This window comes from Bos javanicus, chromosome 21, assembly GCF_032452875.1.
Source record: "Bos javanicus breed banteng chromosome 21, ARS-OSU_banteng_1.0, whole genome shotgun sequence".
In the NCBI taxonomy this organism is placed as follows: Eukaryota; Metazoa; Chordata; class Mammalia; order Artiodactyla; family Bovidae; genus Bos; species Bos javanicus.
In genome coordinates this window covers 20,166,135-20,184,775 of record NC_083888.1, presented here as the reverse complement: position 1 = coordinate 20,184,775, position 18,641 = coordinate 20,166,135, and the positions used below count along the sequence as shown (strand labels likewise).

The window sequence follows — 18,641 nt, the reverse complement described above, 5'->3', positions numbered from 1 at the left end:
AGCTGACTCATTTGAAAAGACCCTGATGTTGGGAAAGATTGAGAGCAGGAGGAGAAGGGGATGACAGAGGATGAGATGGTTGGATGACATCACTGACTCAATGGACATGGGTTTGGGTGGACTCTGGGAGTTGGTGATGGACAGGGAGGCCTGGAGGGCTGCAATTCATGGGGTCTCAAAGAGTCGTACACGACTGAGTGACTGAACTGAACTGAACTAGAATGAAAACCTTCTCTTAGAGTGGATTCTCTTAGCTAATGTATATTTTTCCAGGTACCCAAGAAACCTATGCTTTTTTTTGCTCATTAATTATTTGGGGTCAGGAAAACTTCCATCTTAGAACTGGCCTCAGGTGGTAAAGAATCTGCCTGTAATGCAGGAGACCCGGGTTCGATCTCTGGGTTGGGAAGATCCCCTGAGGAAGGAAGAGGCAGCACACTGCAGCATTCTTGCCTGGAAAATCCCACTGAGGACCCTAGTGGGCTACAGCCAACGGGGTTACACAGAATTGGAAACAACTGAGTCCGCACACATGCAAAATACTGTCCAAGTTTTCTGCATCTACCTAAAAACAACAACAGTTTTCTGCAAAGTCCTTGACATGGTTGATGACACCACACTGTGGAAGAAGGGATGACTTTGGGCAACAAAGATCTGAGTCCGTCCCCTACCCGCCAGGATTCAAGTGCCAGACTCCTACAGAGATGGTGGCTATTTTAACATCAGTGACACTATTTTACATAGATGCCTTGAGGACCCATGGTAAAAAGGTTCTTCTTTGAACAGTGTAATGACAGACAGATCAGCAATCAGGTGTACAGGTGGGTTTGACGTCTACTCACTCTTTGGTCAGGAGAGGACAAGACTTGAGTAGGAAGCGTGAGAGCCCCGAGTCCTGGAAGTAGAGGTCGGGCGGAGCTGTGGGGCTCTTCAGGTTCAAACACCGGACGATCACGTACAGCACGGCAGCCACCGCGGCCAGCTTCACCCCGTCAAATACGGCCGGGAGCTCGGAGGTCTCCATCATGGCATTCATCTTGATCTGGGGAGCAGGGGTACAGGTGGGTTTAGAAGCATGTGTAGAGGGAAGAGCCCACCGCACAGAGACAAAGCCAGTGGGAATGGTGACGATCCAGAAGAGCCCACAGAACCCACCTTGACTAATTCCTATCGGTGCCCTTACAGCCGCCAATGAACTGGCAACAACCCAGGTCACAAAAATCCTGAGCACTGATAAACAGGGCTGGGTGTTGGCTTTCAAACTGTGGTGCTGAAGAAGATTCTTGAGAGTCCCATGGACTATAAGGAAATCAAACCAGTCAATCCTAAAGGAAATCAATCCTGAATGTTCACTGGAAGGACTGATGCTAAAGCTGAAGCTCCAATCCATTGGCCGACTCATTGAAAAAGACCCTGATGCTGGGAAAGATTGAGGGCAGGAGGAGAAGGGGGTGACAGAGGATGAAATGGTTGGATGGTGTCACAGACTCAATGGACATGAGTTTGAGCAAACTCTGGGAGATAGTGAAGGATAGGGAAGCCTGGGTTCTGCAGTCCATGGGGTCACAAAGAGTCAGGCACAACTTAGCAACTGAACAACAACAAATGAGCATTTATTTCTAAGATGAGCAAACTGGAAAATGCGGAGAATAGCGTCCTGCTGAGAGCAGGAGAGGACTTCCTGGTGGCCCAATGGTTAAGAATCTACCTTCCAACATAGGCCTAGATCTGATAGATAGAGTGCCTGATGGACTATGGAATGAGGTTTGTGACATTGTACAGGAGACAGGGATCAAGACCATTCCCATAGAAAAGAAATGCAAAAAAACAAAATGGCTGTCTGGGGAGGCCTTACAAATAGCTGTGAAAAGAAGAGAAGAGAAAAGCAAAGGAGAAAAGGAAAGATATAAACATCTGAATGCAGAGTTCCAAAGAATAGCAAGAAGAGATAAGAAAGCCTTCTTCAGCGATCAATGCAAAGAAATAGAGGAAAACAACAGAATGGGAAAGACTAGGGATCTCTTCAAGAAAATCAGAGATACCAAAGGAACATTTCATGCAAAGATGAGCTCCATAAAGGACAGAAATGGTATGGACCTAACAGAAGCAGAAGATATTAAGAAGAGATGGCAAGAATACACAGAAGAACTGTACAAAAATTATCTTCATGACCCAGATAATCACGATGGTGTGATCACTGACCTAGAGCCAGACATCCTGGAATGTGAAGTCAAGTGGGCTTTAGAAAGCATCACTATGAACAAAGCTAGTGGAGGTGATAGAATTCCAGTTGAGCTATTCCAAATCCTGAAAGATGATGCTGTGAAAGTGCTGCACTCAATATGCCAGCAAATTTGGAAAACAGCAGTGGCCACAGGACTGGAAAAGGTCAGTTTTCATTCCAATCCCAAAGAAAGGCAATGCCGAAGAATGCTCAAACTACTGCACAATTGCACTCATCTCACATGCTAGTAAAATAACGCTCAAAATTCTCCAAGCCAGGCTTCAGCAAATATGTATACTGTGAACTTCCTGATGTTCAAGCTGGTTTTAGAAAAGGCAGAGGAACCAGAGATCAAATTGCCAACATCCGCTGGATCATGGAAAAAGCAAGAGAGTTCCAGAAAGACATCTATTTCTGCTTTATTGACTATGCCAAAGCCTTTGGCTGTGTGGATCACAATAAACTGTGGAAAATTCTTCAAGAGATGGGAATACCAGACCACCTGATCTGCCTCTTGAGAAATTTGTATGCAGGTCAGGAAGCAACAGTTAGAACTGGACATGGAACAACAGACTGGTTCCAAATAGGAAAAGGAGTTCGTCAAGGCTGTATATTGTCACCCTGCTTATTTAATTTATATGCAGAGTACATCATGAGAAACGCTGGACTGGAAGAAACACAAGCTGGAATCAAGATTGCCGGGAGAAATATCAATAATTTCAGATATGCAGATGACACCACCCTTATGGCAGAAAGTGAAGAGGAACTCAAAAGCCTCTTGATGAAAGTGAAAGTGGAGAGTGAAAAAGTTGGCTTAAAGCTCAACATTCAGAAAACCAAGATCATGGCATCTGGTCCCACCACTTCATGGGAAATGGATGGGGAAACAGTGGAAACAGTGTCAGACTTTATTTTTCTGGGCTCCAAAATCACTGCAGATGGTGACTGCAGCCATGAAAGTAAAAGACGCTTACTCCTTGGAAGGAAAGTTATGACCAATGTAGATAGCATATTCAAAAGCAGAGACATTACTTTGCCAACAAAGGTTCGTCTAGTCAAGGCTATGGTTTTTCCTATGGTCATGTATGGATGTGAGAGTTGGACTGTGAAGAAGGCTGAGCGCCGAAGAATTGATGCTTTTGAACTGTGGTGTTGGAGAAGACTCTTGAGAGTCCCTTGGACTGCAAGGAGATGCAACCAGTCCATCCTAAAGGAGATCAGCCCTGGGATTTCTTTGGAAGGAATGATGCTAAAGCTGAAACTCCAGTACTTTGGCCACCTCATGCAAAGAGTTGACTCATTGGAAAAGACCCTGATGCTGGGAGGGATTGGGGGCAGGAGGAGAAGGGGACGACAGAGGATGAGATGGCTGGATGGCATCACTGACTCGATGGACGTGAGTCTGAGTGAACTCCGGGAGTTGGTGATGGACAGGGAGGCCTGGCGTGCTGCGATTCATGGGGTTGCAAAGAGTCGGACACGACTGAGCGACTGATCTGATCTGATCTGATCTGCACATAGGCAGTGCAGGTCCAACCTCCCTGATCTAGGAACTAAGATCCCACATGCAGTGTGGCAGGACCAAAAGTGTAAAAAAGAAATAAATAAAACCTCATGAGAGCAGGAGAAAGAAGTCCAGCTGGAAAGGCACATGGGGACCAGGAGACTAGCTTTGATTTCTGTTACCAGGCAGCCTTGACTTCCTGACTTCACCTGCACCTGGTACCCTGGCCGGGCATCAGGTGTCGTGTTTACAGCCTTGGACAGATGTGAGATGGGACTGCTGTGGCCACCAGGTGTGGCTGTCATGCCTGTGGGCCCCACCTTTGTTTCCAGAGCAGGAAGAGCCTGATTCAGCCACCTGCTCCCTTGGAGGCAGTCCTGGCGCTGGAGTCAAGTTCAGACTAAGCCCAGCTCGCAGAGGTCTTTACACCTGGGAGTCACGGGCAATGTGAAATGGAACTTGGTCACTTTTTCCCCCCACTGAAGGCAACTGCTTACAGTCATTAGTCTCCAAAATTGGGCTAAAAGTGGACTACCATTCAACTGCTAGACCAAAATTTAAAACTGGAGTATGGAAAATATACACGCATATCTAGTTTTTCATCTTTTCAGGTAGCTTTATCTTGTACACAAAACACACACACACACTCACATACATCCCTCTAAACTTTAAAAAAAACAGACATCAACAACAATAACAAAAATCCAGTCTTTTCCTCGCTGCACTGCAGGAAATCAGAACATCAGCTGTTACCTTCAAAATCAGGGAAACCACAGCTAACAAAAAGAAGAAAATGGTAAGTCCTGGCAGCCAAGGTCGCTATGGCAACAGCTTCCCCTGGAATGGTTTTAAGTAGTCTCTGCTGAAAACAGCAGGACAACCCCAGTGGCCAGCGGTACAGAGAAAAGAGGCAGGACGAAACGATCTCTCAAAAATGTGTTTGGGGCAGAACCAAACGAACTCATCTGAGACCGACGGTCAGGCCAGAGACATCTTGGAAGTCCTTTGCTAAAATCGAGGCATCTGTGGCAAATACAGGGCAGACCATCTCTGGCAGGGGCTCCAACTGAGTGAGGAAAGGCAATCAAAAGATCCCACAAATATGATATCACTCATATGTGGGATCTAATTTTAAAAAAGAAACAGATAAACTTATTTACAAAACAGAAGCAGACTTAAAGATATTGAAAACAAACTGATGGTTACCAAACGGGAAATGTGAGTGGGGGAGGGATAAATGAGGAACTTGGGATAAACACACACACACACACACTATATATAAGATAACCAACAAGGACATACTGTATAGCACAGGGAACACGACTCAACATTCTGTGACAACCTATATGAGAAAAGAATCTAAAAAAGAATGTATGTATACGTATAACAGAATGACTTTGCTGTACACGGGAAACTAACACGACGCTGTAAATCAACTATAGTCCAACTGAAGAAAAAAGAACCCAGTTCCTTAACTCACCATCAGGGCAAGAAAATACTTTTTTAAAATTTATCTGGTTTAGAATCAAGGCTAGACCTCAGAATATACTTTTTAGCTGCATCAACCTTTGACCTTTTATGAGCTGACGGTTTCCTTAAAACTTAACTTCTGGGGTCATGTCTCTCAAAAGCTGTTCCCCAAACCTTTAAAACAAGGATTCTTTTAACTTGGGGTCTGTAGGTCCCCTATGGGTTTCTGGGAACTTCCTGGAATTATGTGTGAAAGTGTGCGTGTTGGTACAGTTTTCTGGGAAGAGGGCTTGCAGATAAGATCAGATTCTCCAGGGGGCCTGTGACCTAAACAAGCGCACAGCACCACACTCAGAGTTGCTCTGGTGGGCCCACCTGTGTCCTTGTCCCTCACATCTCCAAAACCCTGCCACCTGCCAGTCAAACCAACTCGAAACAAATATCCAAGATGACATGGCTTGCTATTTACTGAAGTATAGTTGATTGAAATAGTGTTGTCTTAATTTTCATAGAGACTTTTAAGTGTAGTGACTTAAGACTTTTAAGTAGTAGATTTTGGCCGAAACCAAAATCTAGGAGGATTTCCAGTTTTTCTGGCACGATGCTGGTGATATGAAACTGAAATAGACATCCTCCTTGTCCTCTTAATCGCAAAGAGAGGAGAAGGTGGCACTGGGTCGCTTGACCAGTTTTCTGGCTGATCTAGAGTAGACACATTGAATTAAAAACATAAAATAAGTCCCTCCACCCCCACTTTCACTCACCACTTACGAATGTTGGGAAGGTAGGGAGAAGAGGCAAAAATAAGAGTTTCGCCAATACATACCTACGTCACCAGTTCCTCTCTGCTGCGAATACAAACTGATCTTGAAGAAGAGTTGAACAGCTGGGCCGGTCAGGTCAGATCTCTTATTCGATTTAACCTAAAAGCTGAAAAGATTGGATAGTGGCATTTTACAGGTTGAGAAAGAAGCAATTTAATTGAAATATAAGCATAGTCTAAGTTTTTCTGCATTTAAAATCGTTAGGAAAAAAAACCCAAAAACTATTTCTTTAATTAACATATGTGACACACTCTTGGCCAGACCTGCTGGGGGAGATCTTGGTGAATCCAGACTGGCGGGCTCTGTGGTTTCCAGGACAAGTTATCTGCTGCGTTCACAACTCTGGCTAATGTAAACTCAAGCTGCTTTTGTCCTTTATCTCATAACATCATTTTCAGAGATACCCGACGATGACAAGGATCATCTCTGTGTGACTGATGAAATAATTTAGCTGGGTTTAGGTCAAGATAGCAGGCAGCTGACTTGTTTCATCTCTTCCAAATATACGGAAACGACAGAAAAAATAGGAGCTGAGAAAAGTAAAAGGGCACAGATGGGCTCAAAAACGCAGTTCCAGAAATGGAACAGAACTGAAAGTAACGAGTGGGGAGCCATAACACCTGCCAGATCTGGGCCACACTGCGGGCTGGAGGCTGGCTGTGCTGGGCCACCCAGGGCTGAAACGCTCACCGTGAGATGGGGAACCAGAGCCGGGCCCTCTGGGTTAAAGACCCATGGCTTCCAAAGCAGCAAACAAAAAGAGAAACAGGGAGAGGGAGAGACAGCAGTGTTTACAGAGCACCATCTAGGTGCCGAGCTCCCCTTATATTTCATGTAAAATGCGTCCTAATGCTTTTAAGAGTACCTCTGAGGTAGGTACTATTATTATTCCATTTTACAGATGAGAAGACTCTTCAGAGTCCCTTGGACTGCAAGGAGATCAAACCAGTCAAACCTAAAGGAAATCAACCCTGAATATTCATTGGAAGGACTGATGCTGAAGCTGAAGCTCCAACACTTTGGCCACCTGATGGGAAGAGCTGACTCACTGGAAAAGACCCTGATGCTGGGAAAGATTGAAGGCAGGAGAAGCGGGCAACAGAGGAGATGGTTGGATGGCATCATCAACTCAGTGGACATGCTGCTGCTGCTGCTAAGTCACTTCAGTCATGTCCAACTCTGTGCGACCCCAGAGATGACAGCCCACCAAGCTCCCCCGTCCCTGGGATTCTCCAGGCAAGAGCACTGGAGTGGGTTGCCATTTCCTTCTCCAATGCATGAAAGTGAAAAGTGAAAGTGAAGTCGCTCAGTCGTGTCCGACTCTTAGCGACCCCGTGGACTGCAGCCTACCAGGCTCCTTCGTCCATGGGGTTTTCCAGGCAAGAGTACTGGAGTGGGGTGCCATTGCCTTCTCCACAATGGACAGGAGTTCGAGCCAACTCTGGGAGATAGTAAAAGACAGGGAAGCCTGGCATGCTACAGTCCATGAGGTTGCAAAGAGTCAGACACGACTGAGTGACTGAACAACGACAACAGATGAGGAAACTGAGCCATAGAAAACTTGAGTGACTTGCCCAAGGTCACACAGGTAGTAGGTAGAGAAACCAAGATACATATCAGGCTCCAAAGAACGTGCTTTTAACCACCACGCTGTGCTACTTGAAAAGAGGAAAAGTAAGAAAAAGAGAAACAAGAAAGAAAGTGGATGGTAGAGGAAAACACAAATGAGACACCAAGAGCCTGCAAAAATCATGAAGCTGTAACATAGTAGAGCTGGGATTCAAGCCCAGTTTTTTTCTGATTCCATCACACCCAAATGATTTAAAAAGAAAATGAAAGCCAGTTGGAGGGGAGATTCAATTAACCTTCAGAGTAGCCTTGCTCAAATTCAAATTTTTTATTATTTTTTCCTATTCTGAGACAAATTAGACACAGAGGACCAGGCTTTGTTGGGGGGTAGGGGCAGGGTACTAAGGAGCATGTCTCCAGCCACATCACAAGCCACCTGACCTTTCCAGGGCTTGGCTGTCCACTAAAAAACAAGGGATGTGCCAGATCAGAGATCTTAAACTGGCAACCCATGGGATGGCATTGCATTTGGTTGGCATTTTTTTTAATTGTATTTATTAGCTGCCAAGTTATAAACACCAGGAGATTGCAGATAAAAATCGGAATCTCTGGTTTCTCTTGAGAAGAAAAAAAAAATCCGAAGGTTTGGGAAACTGATCCAGCATTCTCACATGGCAGCAATGAATGGAGCTGAGCAGGGCTGACCCTCTAGACAGATTGTGCTCTCTCCAGGTGGCCACCGTCCCCATATGGTCCTCAGCAATGATCTCTGACCTCCTTAATCACTGATGGTACCTGAATGGTCGCTATAGGCATCCGAATGTGCAACCCTTGGGGAAAGGGTTGTTGTTGTTTAGTCGCTGAGTCATGTCCAGTTCTTTGTGATGCTAAGGACTGTAGCCCTCACCAGGCTCCTCTGTCCATGGGATTCTCCAGGCAAGAATACTGGAGTAGGTTGCCATTTCCTTCTCCAGGGGATCTTCCTCATCCAGGGATTGAACTCTCATTTCTTGCACTGGCAGGCAGAGTCTTTACCACTGAGCCACCAGGGAAGACCAAGGTCCCTACTAGCCTTGAATAAGTCTATGCTGATTGAATATTCAAAATATACACTATCAGTATATGTATGAAAGTGAAAGTGAAGTCGCTCAGTCCTGTCTGACTCTTTGCGACCCCATGAACTGTAGCCCACCAGGCTCCTCCGTCCATGGGATTCTCCAGGCAAGAATACTGGAGTGGGTTGCCATTTCCTTCTCCAATCAGTATATGTATAAATGATAAGTTAATACAAAAGAATTATGGAAAGGCAAAGTAGCAAATAACAAGATGCAATACATCTTATTTATTGATATTTACACTGATGTTTATTTATACCTTTACTCTTTTTTTTTAATTTTAGAAGTCATCTATCAACTTCTTACTTATTTTTTAGTATTTTATTTTTATTGATTTATTTGGCTGTGCTGGGTTTTAGTTGTAGCATGTGGGATTTTTTTTTTTTTAATGTAGGATCTTTAGTTAAGGCAAAAGAACCCTTAGTTGGGACATGTGAACTCTTAGTTGTAGTATGTGGGATCTAGTTCCCTTATCAGGGATTGAACCCAAGCCTCCTGCATCAGGAGCACAGAGTCTTAGTCATTTGACCACCAGGGAAACCTCCTGCAGTTTTACTCTTTCCACAAACTATTTGAGATAGCTTCAAGCGAATACTGGATAGACGTCCACAGAGAAAGATTCAGAAATGCAGTTAACTGCTGAGTGCTTCCCAGTAAGAAGTCCCAGGACTTCCCTGTCAGTCCAGTGGTTAAGACTCTATGCTTCTAAAGCAGGGGACACAGGTTCGATCCCTGGTCAGGGAACTAAGATCCCATATGCCCTGTGGAGTGCCCGGAAGAAAAAAGAACAAAAGAAGTCTCTGCTTTCTTCGGAACAGAAACCTAGAAAACATGGCTAGCTAGAAAAAACCAACTACAGATCCCAGCCTCTGTTGCAGATAGGAGAGTCCACGTGACTAAATGTGGGCCTGTTCTGAAGGGGCTGGTCTGCTTTCTGGGGAGACACCTAAAAAGGCATTAACTGTTCTGCCCTTTTCCCTCCCTGCCTCCCTGGAATGCAGGCAAGAGGGCTGCAACTCCAACAGCCATCTTGGGCCATGAAGGGACCATGAGGTCACTCTAGGAGCCACACTGAGAGGACAGGAGAGGAGAAAGACAGAGGCTCGGGGTCCATGATGATTCCATGGAGCCACCGTGTCAGACCTAGACTGCCTATCTCAGGATTTCTTTTCTGTGAGAGAATAAACCCTTGCACATTTCAACCGCTGTTATTTCTAGACTCTCTGAGTCTGTAATTTCTAATTACACAGGAGGAATTACTATCTCCCTAAATCTTCATGGATGTTACCCTGGCTGGGTTATTGTTAGAGCACAGGCAAACTTTTCTTTCTCTTTTCCAAAATTCATAATGACTACAATTTTTTTGTTACCAAAAATATCTTCAAAATGGCAATGAACAAAATCTAAAAAGAAAAGAAACTCTGAACAAGGAAAATACCTACGTCAAGATATATAAAACTAAGCATGTGACTAAGTCTAAACTATATCTGAGCTTTCTGACTGCCAGGGGGAAAAGGGAAACCTAGCCAGACTTGAGAGTCTCCAAAACGCAGAGATAACATGTGTTACACTCTTCTTACCTCCCAGGAAGACACTCAGAGAAAAGAGGGATTTTTCTGGCACAAATTTATTTAAAAAAAAAAAAAATTCTTCGAGACTTTACATAAGGGGACCTTGAGTAATGTGACAGGCAATGTCCTCCTACAAGATTTTTTAATAGCAAATGCAGTAGAGAATTAATTTCCTCAACCCTTGAAAAACACTAAGGGTTTAAAATTGGATTTAATTCCTGAAGGCAATCCTATGAGAGGTTTCTAATTATTATGGTCCAAATGCAGAGCCTTGAGCTGAAGCTCCGAGAAGCAGGGTGGTTCTACTGTAGATGGCTAGGGCCACCTTCCTTGAACTTCAGGGGGCTTAAAGACCTGATGACCTACGTACAGTGTGCCTGGAACTGTGCTAAGCATTGTGTAGAACCACAATCAAATAGAATTCTCATTTTAGCTGGGGGGAAAAGAAGTTTGTGTTAGCGCTACACTGACTTTAGAAACTTGGGGACAAGAATAAGCAGTCCAGGGAAAAAAAAAGTGGGGAAAGGACTTATGGCGCAGCTAGAATTAGAACTGGGCGTGAGTGAAGTGTGGATTCAGAAGAAGTGTGTGTGTGAGTCTGTGTGAGGGAGATTCTTCACGTGTGCATGCATACATGCGCACTATATACGTTAAACCAGGAATTAACTGGCAGGTGTGGACTGACTCTTTGATATTCATGTGCATTTCTCTTACTGCATTTTATTTTATGGTCTTCTTTCTAAGTTCGACCTGCCACTAAAAATTAATATTCTGCACTTGTTACAGCCATAACAAACTTAGCTTCTATTGAACTTTTGGTGGCTTCCCCGATGGCTCAGTGGGTAAAGAACTGGCCCGCAATGCAGGAGACACAAGAGACATGGGTTCAATCTCCGGGTTGGGAAGATCCCCTGGAGGAGGACATGACAACCTACTCCAGTATTCTTGCCTGGGAAATCCCATGGACAGAGGAGCCTGGTGGGCTACAGTCCACGGGCTCACAAAGAGTAGGATACGACTAAGCACATACGTACTCTGTGTGTTTCCTCTCCCTTCCTGGGCAAGTGAAATTCAGTTAAAATGGACCTCTGGCAGCCTAGGGCTGAGTATGCATTAGGTGGAAAGCAGACATTTTCCCTTCCCCACCCCACCTACGGTGTACCTGATCAGTGCTTCTTCCATTCCAACCCCCACATTTCTCTGCTCCCAGCACAGTCTTTTTTTTTTCCTATTTTTTTTGGCTGGGCCACACATCATCTAGGATCTTAGTTTCCTGACCAGGGATGGAACCCATGCCCCCTGCAGTGGAAGCTTGGTGTCCTAACCACTGGACTGTTAGGGAGGTCCCGTAACACGGTCTTTTTATGAGTGGGATTTTGGTGCTGTAACTGATAGTTAAAATTCCATCTGTCATCTTAACATTTAAAAAGTAATCCGAGGTGTTGCCAAAGGCTCAACAGGAAAAGAACTTTCAGTATCGTCCTTGGTCTCTAAGACACGCTTGGGCACCTCCATCTCCACCGGTGCGAGGGCCTGGGCTTCTCACTGCTCCCCCGTGACGAAGGGCATTATTTTCAGATGGAGGCACAGATTCCAGGAGAGATGTCTGGGACCTGGTCCTTGTGCTTGCTCTGCCCCTTCTTAGCTGGTGACCTTGAAGAGGTCACTTAACCTTGCTGGGCCCTAAAGAACTCATTTGTAAAAGGAGAGGACTAGATTAGAAGTTGATGATGCCAACGGACTCTCTCAGCTCAAAATTTCTGAGATTCTGAGGGATAGAGTTGCAGTCCTTGGCTTCAGAGCACAGGAAACACTCTCTCTGTGCTCGGTAACAGGAGACAGCCCTGTTTTCCAGTCTACTTTGTGGACCATTAAACAATAAAACTCATAAGAACTAACAACCCTCAGGGCCTCTGTTCTTCCTGCAAATAAGTCAAACAGTAATATATTTTCAGCTGTGCCATTTACACCAATAATTCCATCCTATTCATTCCAACTCCATGACTGGGGTTTCAGCCTTGGAATACTAATGTTTACTAAAAACCTAAAACTTACACTGAAGAAAAGGAGAAAAACACCAAGCAGAGACTGCACACGTAGAAGACTCAATGGCTGGTAATAATGGGGTGAACACTGTTTCCCCAAATCCACGTCCACCAGGGAACTATGAATGCGACCTTATTTGAATATAGGGTCTTTGCAGATATGATCAAGTTAAAGTGCAGTCACACTGGTTCAAGTGACCCTTAACCCCACAATTGGTTTCCATGAAAGAAGAGAGACATCTGGACACAGAGGACAGGCCATGTGAATGAAGATGGATGTAGAGACGAGGGTCATGCCTCTCTGAACCAAGAATGCCAAGGATTGCTAGCAATCCCCAGAAGCTAGGAGAGGGGCAGAAGGAACAGATTTCCCTCAGAGCTCTCAAGAAAAACCCGGCCGGCTCTCAGAACCTTGCAACAAGGAAGTGGCTGTCCAGTGGTTAGGACTCCACACTTCTAATGCAGTGGCCACAGGTTCGATTCCTGGTCAGGGAACTAAGATCCCACTTGCTGCATGGGTCTAAAAAAATAAAAACTCATTTAAAAAAGAACCTTGCTGACACCTGATTTAAGACATCTAACCTCCAGAACTATGACAGAACAGATCCAAAGCACCTCTCATGACTCAACTGTTCCATACCCCTGTCCTCAAGAGGTTGACGAGAACCATTGCCACACTCTTTCCAAAGTCACCCAGACAAGTTCCAACTGATACTAACCATAATCAGCTAACAACACGATACTCCCAGGCTACTTGCATAGCACACGACAAATTGCACTCTGGGCCCAAGTGTTCACTGGCTTGGCCTCATTGCCTCTGAGATTCAGCTGTTAGGACCATCCTTTCCTCTCCTGTTCTAGGGAAGTGAAGTGAGGGAGCCCAGAGACGAAGTATCACAGGCTGGGAACGGAGGGCCCCCTTTCCTTGCCATCCAAAGGACCTGACAAGCAAACTTCAACACAGACATGAGTCCTGCGTCAAATACACCTCAAGGAGAACGAAACCAAACTCTTAAAGGATTTCTCTCTTTCAAATCCAATCTAGTTGAAGTAGATAATGCTTAGGTTCATTCCCTGGAGTAAGGTGACCCAGTGTCAAACCCTGACCCCACCCAGGTCTGGTATTTGTCTTTGGGCCACATTTCTTACCTCCTGTGGGCCTTGTCTGCAAACCGAAGGTGTTAATTTTAAATCAATCCCTGACATACAGTAAGTTAAGTGTCAGTAGTGTCCATCTCTTTGCAACCCCGTGGACTGTAGCCCACCAGGCTCCTCTGTCCATGGCATTTCCCAGGCAAGAATACCGGAGTGAGTTGCCATTTCCTTCTCTGGGGGATTTTGCAGACCCAGGGATTGAATTTGGGTCTCCTGCATGGGCAGGTGGATTCTTTACCAACTGAGCCACCAGGAAAGTCAGTATACAGTAAGTGAACCCCAAATATTAGCTACCCCATCACCACCATTAAACTCTCCTCCATCTTGCCTTAGTAAACACTAATCTGACAGGTAGCAAGTACCACAAAAGATGCCCTTTTCCCAACTGACACAGAGGCCTCATCAACAATGAAATAACTAGTGGATCCACTGCCTGGGCTCTTCCAACAAGTTTCAGATTACTCCCAGGACACACTTTCGATTCTTCTAATGCAGAATCATGTTACACACTTAATAAATCACTGGATAGTAAATGTTCATCACCAAGGTTCATGAACAGTTCCAAGGTGCATTTTCGTTTATGCTGAAAGGGTCTGGCAGTCCACAGCCTGGACCTCTGCTTCTGACACATACACCCTCTCTCCTGCCAAGGGACCCCTCCTTTCCCACGGAGACCATTCCTCCAACTGCACCTCCTTCCTGCCTGTAAATCTACTCTTGCTCGGTTTTCATAGCAAACCTGTTCAACGCCTTGAAATAAAACCCCACGCCAGCACAGTAAGCCTGGGGCAGGCTTGCTTCCTCCAGAAGGCCCTGTGAGTAGTATAGGAGAAGGCAAGGGCCATATCACATGGTGGTCAGGTCATTCTAATCTGTCCACCTTTTGGTGACAACTTAGAGAAAAGTTGTTCAGTCGCTAAGTCATGTCCAACTCTTTGTGACCCCGTGGACTGGAGCCCGCCAGGCTCCTCTGTCCATGGGATTTCCCAGGCAAGAATACTGGAGTGCATTGCCATTTCCTTCTCCAGGGGATCTTCCTGGATCAGGGATCAAACCTCGTCTCCTGCACTGGCAGGCAGATTCTTTACCACTGGGCCACCTGGGAAGCCCTTAGATAAAAGCAGTCAACTCTAAATGGGGGCAACATGACATATTTGGGGAGAAAGCAGGAGGAAAAGGGCCAGTTTCTCCCTACTTTATCTGCCACTTAACTAAGGAAATTGGGGCTGCTGTACACACCACACACAGTCACACAGAAGGGGAGGAACAAGCCCAGAGCAGATTTGCTGGAACAAAGCCTGGACACCCCTCAGGAGCTGTTTCTCTGCACTTGCTAAGTGCTCAGTGACTCGGGGCTGAGACGGAAGGTTCTGAAGTATGTCCTAGTCAACCCAGACGTGTGCACGCTTGATAACCTGAGCTGATTTCGGCCCCATTCTGATCTCACAGTGAGATTTCAATTCTCTAGGTCAGTGCCTTGGCCAGCAGCACAGAGAACCACCTCTCAGCACAGCCAGGCTGTTCCAATCCTGTGTGTCCTCCTCCCAAGGAGACTCCCATGGACTGAGCCTTCAGGGTAACCTGGTTTTGAAATTCTGCCTCTCACCACTGCCATCACCTCATGCCCCAAATTGATGGAGAACCCTGGCAATGACAGGGGTAATTGTATTTTCCAGATATGCCAAGACACGTTGATTAATTAACTGATTGACTTCTGAACACTAAGCATCGAGTACCCAGGCCCTTTCCTTCAGCAGATCAAACCAGGGACCAGCTCTGGCGTCCTGGGACCAGGCTATGGTGCTGGGCTGTGGGTGGTGGCAGGAAGATCCAATTGCTAGTTCCTTACAAATCAGGTCCTATGAGGGGAAGGGAATGCTCTGAGTCACACTCAATTTGGTAAAGAGAAGGGGATTTCCAAATGATTAAATACATTTAGGTTAACCTCACTCTCAGTTGTGTTCAAAATGAAGAGCTTGAAATTGCCTTTTTGTGAAAACTCACCCAAGTGATAACAGTTTCGTTTAACCATATTCTTCCACAGTCATAAGCTCATGCATTCATCCTGCTGCAATTTCAGAAGGTGTCCTACAAGTGTCTAGTAAGAGCAAAGTCATCTTATGAGAGGAAGTGTGAACCTTGTGCTTAAGTATCAGGACTGACTACTAACCCATAGGTTTCACAAAAGAAGTCACTAAACTAAAAATAGCTGGAGACTGTGTCACCGGTTAAGCAGGCACATTGATTTGAGCCCTTTTACATGCATTTACTAAATTACCGAAAGGGAGCTGGCCTCTCTCATTAGCAAATAGCCTTCCTCAAAGAGTAGTACTTTCTATTGGAAGACAATGGGTAAAGCACTTAATAAAATTACAGGAAAATTGTTTTCTGTACAGTCAAGAAACCATTCAATGCAAACCTGAGGACAAACCCAAAATTCTAAGCCAGGGGTTTCCTCTACGGAGATCCAATAGTTTTCTAATATGACTGGCATTTTAATGGAGAGATTTGGTAACTCCAACACTGTATTTAAAAACATACACTGTGGGACATCTTTGGTGGTCCAGTGGTTAAGAATCTGCCTGCCAATGCAAGGGACACAGGTTCGATCCCTGGTCCAGGAAGATCCCTCATGCCATGGGGCAACTAAGCCCATATGCCATAACGACTAAAGCCCAAGTGCCGTGACTACTAGAGCCCGAGAGTCCTAGAGACCGTGACAAGAGAAGTCACTGCAATGAGAAGCCTCACATTGCAACTCAAGAAAACCCATGCACAGCAACGTAGAGCCAGTGCATCCTAAATAATTTAAAAAACACTTTAAAAATACATACTGTAATTAAACTCTGTAATATCAAAAGAAAATCTCAGTTTATCAGAAACCAACAAACCCAATTGCCTAGTACACAGGAATTTTTTTAAAGATTTTTTTGAAGTGAACCATTTTTAAAGTCTTTATTGAATTTGTTTTAACACTGTTTTTATTTTATGTTTTGGCCAGAAAGCATGTAGGATCTTAGCTCCCTGACCTGGGATCGACCCCTGCTTTGGAGGGTGAAGTCTTAACCACTGGACCACCAGGGAAGTCCCTGGAATTTTTAAGAGATAGGTACAGCTGAAGAGAAGGGCATCTCCAGACTTCTTAAACAGAAGAAACTTCCAGGGCGTGCGATGGGAACGGCAAAGGTCCCACCCAGCAAACAAGCTTCTAGATGGAGGAAACCAGGGATGGGGTGGGAGGGCAAGCCCTAGTGCCTGGCACAGCCCTTGGCTGAACAGTGACTGACCCTGGGGCTTCCCTGGTCCAGTGGTTAAGAATCTGCCCCTGCAATGCAGGGAATGTAGGTTCGTTCCCTGGTCACGGGGCTAAGACCCCACACGCTATGGAACAGGTAAACCTATATGCCGCAACTGGAGATCCCACATGCTGCAACTAAGACCCAATGCAGCCAAATAAATAAATATTTATTAAAAACGAAACTCTAGGTTCTAACTTATTAAAAAAAAAAAAAGAAGAAGAATCATTGACCCCATGAAACTCACTAAAACAGAAAGTTTCACACAGACCTGCAATACAAAGCACTTATAGCCACCTTCAGTTAATGAGAGAATAAAAATAATCGGGAGTCCCCATTCCTGAGCATTCTGTCCCAAAGGCCCCAGAGCCAGATTGGTGCACAGTACTTGGCTAAGACACACACTTTGAAGCTGTAATAGGAGCATGATCATGACGCGTGGCCCTTTATAATCCTGATGCTTGCCTGTCACCACGCAGGCAGCAGGAAGTAGGTCTGTGAGGAGAACCAACCCACAGGTCAAGCCCCTTGCCCCTCCCCTAGGAAGAGACACTTCTGCCCACTCGCATGGCCACAGGGCCAGGCTGGGCTCATCCGCTCCTGGCCTCTCCCAGCTCTGGCCTCTGATGATGAATTCTGCCCATTGCTGTTTAGTTACTCAGTCTTTGCGACTCCAAGGACTGCAGCACGCCAGGCTTCCCTGTCCTTCACCATCTCCCGGAGTTTGCTCAAACTCATGTCCATTGAGTCGGTGATGCCATCCAACCATCTCACCCTCGGTTGCTCCTTCTCCTCCTGCCCTCAATCTTTCCCAGCATCAGGGCCTTTTCCAATGAGTCACTTCTTCGCATTAGTTGGCCAAAGTACTGGAGCTTCAGCTTCAGCATCAGTCCTTCCAATGAATATTCAGGATTGATTCCCTTTAGGATTGACTGGTTGGCTCTCCTTGCTGTCCAAGGGACTCGCAAGAGTCCTCTCCAACACCACAGTTCGAAAGCATCAATTCTTTAGTGCTCAGCCTTCTGCCAGTAGTGAGAACAGTAGCTCCCCTCAGGGCTTGGCCTAGAAAGCAGGAAAGGTTCTGGACTCCCTGTCCTTCCAAGAGGGAGAGAAGGTTCTAGGGGCAAGGGTATGCAGTGTAAGGCATGCTTTACTTACTTCTGTTTTATTAATATATACCTCGGGCTCTGGGACTAGACACAGGATCTCCTGCAGGCTTGGAGCAGTAAGCTTAAAGGTCATGTGGATTCCAGAGACAAGTACCCACGTCCCGGAAGACAAATCCACCAGCTAAATGCAGACCCATAGGACGCACTGACTCATACTCAGGCCTTTAGGCTAAAAATGAAGGGCAGGGTATCTCGAGACATTCACCCTTCTGGGGCTTCACAGGCCTCCAGGGAGCCCCTACCCAGCCTCTGCCATCAGTTCTGCCGTTTCTGAGAGCTAAATAGAGCTTTGTCCCCAGCGTCCAGGTCACAGCTCAAGTGGAAGGACCCAGATGTGCTGGATTCTGGCTCTCAGAAGAGGAAGGGGATCCCATCCCATTGGCGTCTCCATACGATGTACTTCTGGTGGTATGTGATGCTAGTCCCTAATCTGAGCATGGGCTGTGCTGTGCAGCTCTGAGTAGATCACTTGCCCTCTCTGGGGATTTTGAAGTTTACCCTAAGAGCCCCTGTGGTATAATCAAATGACAAAAGATTTTTTTTTCCCTTCCATTTATTCTTTCTTTCATTGAGATGTATTGGACGTACAGCACTGCATGTGTTTAAGGTGAACAGCATAAGGACTTGATTTACATCGTGAAATGACGATTGCAATAAGTTCAGTGAAGCTCCATCACCTCATACAGAAACAAAAATTAA

The 18,641-nt window shown here is 45.6% G+C and overlaps 1 protein-coding gene across 2 annotated transcripts in view; it reads right to left on the bottom strand.

Moving 5' to 3' along the window:
* The window catches only part of ABHD2 (abhydrolase domain containing 2, acylglycerol lipase), a 114,101-nt gene that overhangs the window by 81,092 nt on the left and 14,368 nt on the right, over nucleotides 1-18,641 (bottom strand). For both annotated transcript variants that reach the window (XM_061394408.1, XM_061394409.1), the window contains exons 2-3: nucleotides 6,025-6,128; nucleotides 843-1,042 (exon numbers count right to left, since the gene is read on the bottom strand). In XM_061394408.1, coding sequence (XP_061250392.1) covers nucleotides 843-1,036 — 194 coding nt within the window. In that variant the 5' untranslated portion in view covers nucleotides 1,037-1,042; nucleotides 6,025-6,128. The remainder of the gene's footprint in view (nucleotides 1-842; nucleotides 1,043-6,024; nucleotides 6,129-18,641) is intronic.